This window comes from Pteropus vampyrus, unplaced genomic scaffold, assembly GCF_000151845.1.
Source record: "Pteropus vampyrus isolate Shadow unplaced genomic scaffold, Pvam_2.0 Scaffold9, whole genome shotgun sequence".
Lineage (NCBI taxonomy): Eukaryota > Metazoa > Chordata > Mammalia > Chiroptera > Pteropodidae > Pteropus > Pteropus vampyrus.
This window is the reverse complement of record NW_011888790.1, coordinates 17,693,039-17,704,144: the sequence shown is the minus strand read 5'-3', so window position 1 is coordinate 17,704,144 and position 11,106 is coordinate 17,693,039. Positions and strand designations below refer to the sequence as shown.

Genomic DNA, 11,106 nt, shown 5'->3' with positions numbered 1-11,106 from the left:
GGTGGGCAAGCTAGCAAAGTTTCATCTGTATTTGCAGCTGCTCCCCAGTGCTAGCATCATCTCTCAGTTCCACCTCAGATCATCAGGTATTAGATTCTCATAGGAGCACCGGTCTCTGCTGCCAAAAAGATTGGGGAACGCTGTGCCAAGCAACAAAATATTCCCATGAGAACCTTAGGATATATTAAATATAATCAAATTTAATAAAATATTAAAAATACATATATAAAAAAGTATGTGCATGAGAAATGTAATTATCTACTACATAATTATAGATGTAGTATAATATATATTTAGAATGTGTAGTATAATCTCTTGAATAATGTTTCAAATTATTTTTAATACAGCTTCCAATGAGTAAAGCATAGTAAAAGATGATTTCATGAAACAGTTATGTATTGATGGGAGTTATGGTTTATATATTAAGAACATTATTTTTTATGAACCATTCATGAAAGACAAACTGGTTCAAATCAAGTCAAAACACAACCATAATCTTAATCAATTCTTCAACACATATTTCATTGTAAAATTCCTTAAGTTTTATTGATTTTCGTGTTTTATTTGGAAACAAAATTTGAAATACCCTACTTAACATTACATTATCATTTAAAAATGTTATTTTTCTTTTTTTTACCTCCCTAAAGTAGACACCTTAAAGTAAATAACCTTGTTATATGTTTGTGATGTGGATAACCCATTCAAATCTTCCTAGTCATATAATTTATTCAAGAAATTTTGTGGATAATAAGATATTAGAGATGCTTAGTACCAAACTTTGAAACCAAAATATGACTAAATCCTGCCTAAATTTCATATCTGCTTGTAAATTATACATGAAGATTTATCAAATTAACCTAAAAATCCAAATTTAAACTGGTGTGAATTAAATGTGAATATAATAATTACTTTAATTTATGAATGTATCATTTTTTAGTAATACTTTCACTCTATGATGTAATGTAAATTATAAATTTTATAATCCAAGCAATCTCCGTTTTATAACCAGGTAAATTATAGTTAATCTATTCTTGCAAATAGCTATAGTATTTTTATATCCCATCAGGAAGTCCATTTATTGGTTACCCTCTCCCAGAGTATCTAGAGAGAACCACTCTTGCAAACACCGTCCATGTTAACATTACCATCTGTCATCAATCTCTTTGTCCCAACTCCCTTAATATTATAGACTTGGATACATAGGACTCCTTTAATACTTACCTTTATACTAGATGTTCAAATGAACAAATAATAGAGTTGAGGAAGGCAAACCAGGAATTCGATTAATTATATCAGGTGGAACATTAATTTTATAGGGAAAAATGCATTGAGTTTCAAGCAATTAATTTAAAAATAACTTGAAAGGTAATCAGTTCATAAATTGAGAAATATTTGTAAGTGGGTATTAATAATAGCTATAGTAATTTATTTTTAAAGAGTAGTCCTAGGACTAATCAACCTCTAAATTAATAACACTTAAAACCAGAGTTGGAAGGGACATCGCCACTTTCTAGCTTTGTGATTTTAGACATATTACTTTCCCTCTTTTTGTCTCAGTTTTCTCATCTGTAAAATGGAGATGACATTAGTAATTACCACATGCATGAGTTGTTAAAATCAAGGTTGCTGCAAACCAAGAAACATCTAAAATAAAAGCAACTTTGTTGGATTGGAAGTAGTAAATATCAATAAATGTATATTCAATAAGCAGGAAAAAAATTTAATTGCTCTATTAAGTAACATTGAGCAAAGGCAGAGTATAGGGCACTAAAAAAAGATTAATATCATTAATCAGATTGACAACGAGGATTATAAATGGAACTAAAACATTGGGATAAAATAAAAATAAAAGTGAATTATTGGGATATATGATTTTATAAATTAAAGCTCTATGATTTTTTCATTTGTATGTGGTTAATTATGTTCTCTGGGAAGTCTAAGGTCCAGTAAAATTTGTATCCCTTCTCCCCAATAAACATATACAAAAACAAAGCAAACCAAACCAAACAATACTCTTAGGCAGGCAATCTATGTACTTATTTTTATTTTGTTGCTTTAGAATTGGAGGTTATATGTCTCAATTACTAAATTTAAATCATTCTGTAAGAACTGTTTGTTACATTATATTACATTACAAACCAATTTATCTAGTTTAAGTTTTTGTATTTTTAACCTTTGTTGTGTATGTGTTTGTAGATGTCATTACTTCTACTAGATAGTAAATTTCTAAAAGTTGGGAAGGGAACATTTTATTTAGTTCCAGTTCTAATGTTAAATTTTGTATATCAGATGAGTAGGTCTGCATGGGTCTGTGACCAAATGAAAAGAAGTATTTCTAAAAAGTAGTGATTGGATTTTTAAACTGGTTTAATTTTGATGTATATTTACATCCTTTCTATATTTTTTATTTGAATCTTCTTTTTTTTTAATGAAATGATATTGAGCATCATTAGTCTAGTTTCTGGGAACCACTGATGTAATAAGAAACTTATCATTAGAATTGATACTACAGTCATGATGGAAATATGATTGTAAAATTCTCCAATAAGTATAACCTGGAAATTACGAACTTCCTTGCTTCTTTTACTACCTGTGCCTCTTTTTTCCTCAGAAAACTATTTTTTCCCCCATTACTCTATACTATAAAGTAAATTACTGTCAAGTCCTTACTTTATATAAATGTTCCAACTCTAACTACTTCCTAGTATCTCTACTGCTAAAACCTTAGTCCAAATAATTCTCTTTCACAGATCTCTGCACTAGGCTTTCAACTAAGCCTTCCTGACTTTACTTTTTGCCTTTTTTTTTTTTTTACAGTCCATTCCATAAACAGAAACCAGATATATTTAAAGCATAAATTAGATCATATCCTTCCTCTGCTTAAAACTTTCCCATGGTTTCTCATTAAAACTGGAACAAAATTCAAATACTTTATTATGGCCCACAAGGCTATGCTTTTCTGCTATACCTCATCCCCTGTCATTTAACCTCTTTCCCTTACCAGCAACAATCTCCAAATCTGCTTATCTTCAGCCTCCAATTGCATTCATGTTCTTTCTGTTCCTTAAACATACTTCATGACCCTTGCACATTTGTTCATTCGTTTTGGAATTCTCCCCTTAGGCCTCTGATTGCCTCCTTATAATTTATGTCTCTATTCAAATGTTATCTTCTTAGAGAGTCTCTCCTAAATACTCTAAATAAAACAGACTTCTTTTTTTTCCAAGTCACTCTCTATCCCTTTATCCAATTTAATAGTCTTTCTAACATTTACCACTATCCAATATTATATTAATTACACTTTGTGTCTGTGACCTCGTCTCCTTTGTTTATTGCTGGATCTTTAGCATCTTCAGCCATGTCTGGCACATGGTTGGCATACAATAAAATTTCTTGAATGAAAAATGACAGTTTTCAATAATGAACTATTTTCTACTCTATGATTTTAATATCATTTCACCCTTCCTACCTATGCTTCTTTGGTCTTTTGCTAGTTACAAGGCTCCAGCAAAATTAGTCTTATTTTATCTTCTCTTATTAATCTTTGCTTAACTCTAGAAGTTTTAACTGTAGTCATATTGTTGCCGACTTCTAAAAATAAATGAAAATAGCCTTAGTTGTTTTTGATGACAATTTGGTCTTTCCGGAGACCACTAGGAAATAACAAGGAAATTAAGATATGTTCCACAGTTTTAAGATTTTTCTCTTTCAGTAAAACTTCTGATTCTATGTAGTCTCAACCTCAAAATGCATCTCTCCTTAAGGGTATTAAAGTTAAATCATCTATCAGAATTTACACGGGCGATGACAGAAACATAATGTACTTTGTTTTTGTTTCAGATCTCCAACTAAAGACATGGATTCAGAAGAGAAGGAAATTGTGGTTTGGGTTTGCCAAGAAGAAAAGATTGTCTGTGGCTTAACTAAACGCACCACCTCTGCTGATGTCATCCAGGCTTTGCTTGAAGAACACGAGACTACATTTGGAGAGAAACGATTTCTTCTGGGGAAGCCCAGTGATTACTGCATCATAGAAAAGTGGAGAGGCTCGGAACGGGTTCTTCCTCCATTAACTAGAATCTTGAAGCTCTGGAAAGCATGGGGGGATGAGCAGCCCAACATGCAATTTGTTCTGGTTAAAGCAGATGCTTTTCTACCAGTTCCCTTGTGGCGGACAGCTGAAGCCAAATTAGTGCAAAACACAGAAAAACTGTGGGAGCTCAGCCCAGCAAACTACATGAAGACATTACCACCAGATAAGCAAAAAAGAATAGTCAGAAAAACTTTCCGGAAACTGGCTAAAATTAAGCAAGACACAGTTTCCTATGATCGAGATAGTATGGAGACCTTAGTTCATCTGATTATTTCCCAGGACCATACTATTCATCAGCAAGTCAAGAGAATGAAAGAGCTAGATCTGGAAATTGAAAAGTGCGAGGCTAAGTTCCACCTCGATCGGGTAGAAAATGATGGAGAAAATTATGTCCAGGATGCATATTTAATGCCCAGTTTCAGTGAAGTTGAGCAAAAGCTAGACTTGCAGTACGATGAAAACCAGATTCTGGAGGACCTGAGTGAAAGTGATGGAATCATACAGCTAGAGGAACGACTAACATATTACAGAATGCTCATTGATAAGCTCTCTGCTGAAATAGAAAAAGAGGTAAAAAGTGTTTGCACTGAGATAAATGAAGATGCAGAAGGTGCAGCTGCAAGTGAACTTGAAAGTTCTAATTTAGAAAGTGTTAAGTGTGATTTGGAGAAAAGCATGAAAGCTGGTTTGAAAATCCACTCTCATTTGAATGGCATCCAGAAAGAGATTAAATACAATGACTCATTGCTTCAGATGAAAGCCAAAGAATATGAGCTCCTGGCCAAGGAGTTCAGTTCACTTCATATTAGCAACAAAGATGGATGCCAGCTAAAGGAAAACAGAGGGAAAGAGTCTGAGGTCCCCAACAGCAGTGAGGAGGTTCCTCTTTTTACTCAAAGAGTATTTAATATGTATACAAATGACACAGACTCGGACACTGGGATCAGCTCTAATCATAGTCAGGACTCAGAAACAACTGTAGGAGACGTGGTGCTGTTGTCAACATAATTCGAATGGCTTCTTTCTGACCTACTTTAGTATTGTTCATGCTTGTTTAATTTAATAGGAAATTTTATTTTAAATATTACATTCTGAAAAAAAGGTAAATCATGTTAAAGTATCCAGTAGTTAATAAAAACTAGAGAAATTTTCAAGTTTGTTTTTGATTTAAGATTTCCAATGTGACCTAATTATTACAAGTTCAAACAAACTGTTTTTAGGAATGCAGAACAAATAGCTTGGTGTATAACAGAAATAATTTGATGGGAATTATAGTTTCCCATAGTTTCTATAAGAAATATAGAAACTTAAAACTAATTATTAATATAAGACAGTCAATATATGGAAACAGTACACATGACCAAGTAAAATTAAAACAGTACACTAATTATTAATATAAGACAGTCAATATATGGAAACAGTACACATGAACAAGTAAAATTAAAATGTGCTATAATATTTTTTTCTGTGCTGTTTCATTGAATTTTTAAATCTGTAAAGTACATGACAGCTGCTCTATTGTAACTGTATTAATTCAAATCTTTTTTTTTTTCATTGATACTTAGAATGTACATCATCTCTGTCACTTCCTAAATCCCTCTATCTGTCTAGGCCTAGGCAATAGAAGGTAGGAAGGCTGCTGTTGAGATATGTACAAATACCAGCAGCAGGGGTATAAATGAGGAAGGGTCATGTACTGCATACAACAGCAATTTTTCTGAAGAAGCCTAAAATTATTAAGAAATAGGTATGTGCTTTCTCTATCTGACAATGCAAATATTAGGATCAAACTAATGATTTGTGCAGGTTCATTCTTTGAATGAAGTATGGTGTGGGTTACAGAGAAAATGTCCGAATTATAGTCCTGTTGGTTTATGCCCTATCTACAAAAATTTAAGAGATGAAACTTGGGGTCCTTTGTGTGGGTAAAATAGAGGTGTATATGGCATAAGTATTAGCATTTTGTCTCTGAGCATACAGAGAGGAACTCACATGGACAAAAAACTTTTATTCTTCTATATTGTAATTCAGATCGTCTCTGTACTACTTTATCTAAGGTTCAAACTAAAAAGAGTACTAGCTCAGCTCCCTACTCCTAAGCATGCTAGTAAATATCCAAGAAATCAAATAGATTATTTATATCCTACCTTGGCTGACAATCATTATAGTGCCAGACTAGGATTAGTTTTGCTTGATTTTCAGTTCCCCTCCCTCTCTCCCTTCTCTCCTTCTCCTCTCTCTTGTTTTTTCACCTGTGATATAATCACACATGATATAATCATATTAAAAACAATTTAATTGTATGATTAAAAGAATACTGCTATAGTTTATTTTTTCTTTGGCTGACACCTTTCCTGTGTGTCAGTGCACATGTAAGTAGAAATATCATTTTACTTAGTTTTAATATGTGGATGTTGTTTAAGATTTCCAGTATTTCTCATTGCTTCCTTTTTATTCTTATGCTTTTTATAGCGCATGTTTTAATTCAGTTTCTTAATCTATTTTTTTATCCTCCCATCCTCGAGACTTTTCACCAATCTTTGGGAAGATTTTTATAATTTTTTTAGTATTTTACTTTGGGGAGGCATCTATTTTATCATTTTTTTTTTGCACCAAGATATTGCTGAAAGCCTTGTTTGAAGTTAGCTGGTAAAAAAAGTAGGGATTTCCGTTCCAGGGCAGGCACAGTGATAAAGACTAAGTAATAATGCTAACATGGGTTTGATTTTTTTTAAAAAATAAGGAATTGAATAGTTATCTGAGAAAGAAAAGTTTATCTGCCTAATATTCTATTAAATCTTTTAGCAATATGGTAAGCTATGGACATGTTCATTGTTACTTCTGGAGATTAAATTCAGAAGATATCATCATTGACAGACCAATGGTAATTCTGTTTTCCTAAAGTGAAAGTAATCTCTTTGGATTACTCTTTAGTGACAAAATAGTGAAAAAAAAAATTGTTTATCTGCTATATTATTTGCTTAATTATCTGAATTCAAACCAGACTTTGATAAGAAATAGGACCAGACAGATAATTTTATTCTAGAAACTTTGAATTAACTTCTGCTTTTATACAGTTAAGCACAGTGATGCATTCTAAAGGCCAATACTATATCTTTACAGGAAAGCAGGAACATTGATTATTAAAGTCACATTAAGATTTCTAATTGTTCTGTAGTTTTACAAATATATTTGAACTTTTGATTGATTACAATATTAAAGCATCAGTTACCATGGTGAGTCTCGAATTTAGAGTAATATATTAATACAAAAAATACTAAAATAATGCCTTCATCTTTGGAAATGGAACTAACCATTAATACATTAAGTGAGAATTGGAATTATAAATATAGAACTTGATAGAAACTTTACTGTTCCAATTATTTATACAAGCTTTAAAGCATTTATTAATTCTTGAGTAACCTGCCAGGTTAACTATGCAGTTGCTACATGCAGCTAGAAATAGCAAACCAAAGCTGGCTAGTCTTTCTTCTAATAACAGGACAGATTTTCAGATTGTGCTTTGTTCATCATTCCAATTGGAATGTCTCTTTTGCTCCATCTGCCATACTGAAATTCTACCCATTTTCAGTCTTTAATGTGTTACCTTTTCTATGAAACATTTATCGTTTCATTCAACCAGTTCTAATATCTTAGCTCTGAACCCACAAATATTTTAGGTGTACTTTTCATAGAGGAGCATTTATATTCTAGCTTAGCATATATTTATCTATGCACTTATCTAACTTCCCTTGTCCAGTGTATTTTTTTGATCGTCTTATATACTTTGTCTTTTATCTTGTTAACCCTTCTTCCTTCAATCAACCTCTCTGCCCCTTCTCAGCTTTTGAACTGAGTTGCTAAATTTTAGATGATTGTAAACTTTTAAAAAATATATTTTAATGTATAGGAAATGATGCTTGTGCATTTTATACATAAATATGCATTTTAGCAGACTGAAAATATCAATAGTAATTCTACTTATAAATTCTGAGAGAGGCACTAAATCTTTGTTATAAAATTTTTTAACGTGGTATAAATTTTTTATTTTATTTTTAATTTGCAGAATTATCAGTTTAAATCAATGCAAATATTTTTAAAGCCCATTGATAGTTAAATATGGTATTCTCTGTATTGTACGCATGTAAGAAAAAAATATTTTATAAAGTTAGATTTTAAAGGGTAGACACACAAAATAACTTTGAAATATCCTAAATGAAATATCAATTTTATTTTCTCTTTTTATTGAAAAATAAATAAATAGCCCTTCATTAATGGGTCGAAACTATCCTAATCCATTAAAATTTATTTTTATATTTATTTAAACATCTGCTGTACATGACAAAATATATTGCTGTGACTGCATTTTATAATTTTCAAAGTAGGACTATTGTTTTATTTAAAATGTATTTTTCTAGGGACAAAAAGAATACCTTTTAATCCAGATATAGATTTTTTTTAATATTAGACTATTTCTTTTTATATTTCCTGATTGGTTTAACAAACATGACATGATGAATATAAAGTATATATAATTTCTTCAAATGTAACTGATTCAGAATAAAACAGAATAGTTATGCCTTTTCATGTGACATTGTCTTTCTGGGTGTCTTACTTGGCTATATTAAAAATAAATTTTTATATCAGTTGGAATTATATAATTGCTGAGCTAACTCACACAATTTAAGATCAGATATTATTTCATGACATTATACATATATAGCAAATAAGATCTAATGAGACTTATTAGGTTTCATATATATTTATTTTAATTTATCAGCAAAGATAAAAAATTGCCTTACTTTTATACAGTAGCCCTTCTTTATCCATGGGGGATACATTCTAAGACCCATAGTAAATACCTAAAACTGTAGATAGTACCAAACCTCATATATATATATACACTGTTTTTTTGTAAACACATATTGATGATAAAGTTTAATTTATAAATTAGGTACGGTAAAAGGTTAACAATAATAACTAATAATAAAATAGAACAACTGTAACAATATACTGTAATAAAAGTTATCTGAATGGTTTTGGGGCCATTATTTAGTAAAATAAGGGTTACTTGTACACAAACACTTCAATACCAAGACAATTGATCTGATAACCAAGGTAGTTACTAAGTGACTAATAGGTGGGAAGCATATTCAGCCTGGATACACTGGACGAAGGGATGATTCAAATCCAGGACAGGACAGGACAGAACAAGACAGCTAGAGATTTCATCACACTACTTAGAACTGTGTGTAACTTAAAATTTATGAATTATTTATTTCTGAATTTTTTCACTTAAAATTTTGGACCCCATTTGATTATGGGTAGCTGAAACCGTAGAAGGTGAAACCGTGGACAAAAGGATAGACACACAGATGGCTGGTTTTATGGCCTGGTATCTTGTTTTCTAAAATGAATACATTTTCATGTAAAAATATTCAAGTGTGAATCTTCTCTGCTATTATTCAGTTTGTCACTACATTTATTTCTCAAAATAGGTCTTTAATTTTGACTGTCTTTAATAACTAAATCACTTGAAAAATAAGGAAACTTATTTGTTCATTCTATAAATGACTATAAAATGACTCTATTAAACAATCATAGATAAGGTCCAGCAACAACTCATAGGAATAAGTTAATACTATTTTCTTAGCCAATGTGTATCAATAGTGAAAGAAAACACATTTTTTTAAATCTGGAATTTGTGTTTCCAACAACTGTTAGAATTGAGAATAACAATCAATTATGGAACTTTCTATAATTAATAGTTTCATATCAGAAAGTGAAAAACTGAATGATTACTTTGATATTAAAAAATCAATTTAAATATTATATTTTTAAAATAGAAATATCAGACACATTTTTACTGAAAGTTACTAAATCTTTCCCTACATATTATATGTATATATAATACCATTGAGTTTATTTATTTTCAAGTAAAACAAATGTGATATTCAAATTATATTATTACTATAACTCAAATTACTCAAAAAATATGCACCATGAAAATTAAGTCTCTCTTCCTAACTACCTAGATATATTCCTCAGAAATATCCACTGTTAAGTGTTATTTATGAGTAGTTCTAGAGATAATCTCTACATGTACATATGGTCCTATGTTATTAATATAGAATTTCTTTATTCTCTTTGGTGATAGCAGGGAATACCATTGCATTAATTATCACAATTTATTTCACCAATCCTTTCTGAATGGGCATTTAGGTGCTTTTCAATCATTTACTATTATAAACAATGTTATGTTATCGAAGCATTTCTGTGAAGTTAGATTGCTAGATGTAGAAAGGCTGTGTCAAATGGAGTTTTTTTAAAAGTTTAATGAACATTGCTAATTATTCCTTATGGAAATTAACCCTTTATGACTTGAGTTGGAAATATAATCCTCTCTCCCACAATATGTGCTGTTTCTCTTTTTAGCTTGTTTATTTTACTATAACATTTTATTTTTAATTTTTTGAATTTGAATTTGTGAATTTTTGTCATTAATAACTTATGAGTTTTTTGTTATTCTTAAAAAAGCCTGCTCACTGCATGATAATTAATTTTTGAAATAAATTTCTCCCATGCCTTCTTTATACTGCATTTGTTTTATGTTTTACCTTTAAATATTTGAGCTCCCTGCAATTTATTTTGTTACGGTGTTCAAAAGTAAAAAGACAATTTGTCTTTGATAGTTATCAGTTATCAAACATCACTTAACCAAATAATTTTGTTCCATTGTTTTTAAATGCCACCTCTGTGTGTGTGTGTGTGTGTGTGTGTGTGTGTGAATCAAACTTTGGTATAGCTTTGGGATCTATTTCTGAACTTTCTATACTATTCCATTGATTTGACAGTATATTTTACCCTGGGAAAATACTTTCTGTAATCAAAAATATTAAGAACAAAGAAAAGTTGAATGTAAAGAAGTCTAACATTTATACTCATTTGTGTAAGACAGAGTTTATGAAGTATAACTGATAATATTTATAAAGAACATGACTATAACATGAATA

At 30.6% G+C, this 11,106-nt stretch overlaps 1 protein-coding gene across 1 annotated transcript in view; it reads left to right on the top strand.

Annotated features, from left to right (window-relative positions):
- The window catches only part of RASSF9 (Ras association domain family member 9), a 22,640-nt gene extending 17,381 nt beyond the window's left edge, over positions 1-5,259 (top strand). Inside the window, exon 2 of the mRNA XM_011374982.1 lies at positions 3,841-5,259. Within this exon, the coding sequence (XP_011373284.1) occupies positions 3,841-5,101 (1,261 nt within the window). The 3' untranslated portion in view covers positions 5,102-5,259. The remainder of the gene's footprint in view (positions 1-3,840) is intronic.
- The last annotated feature ends 5,847 nt before the right edge of the window (positions 5,260-11,106 follow it).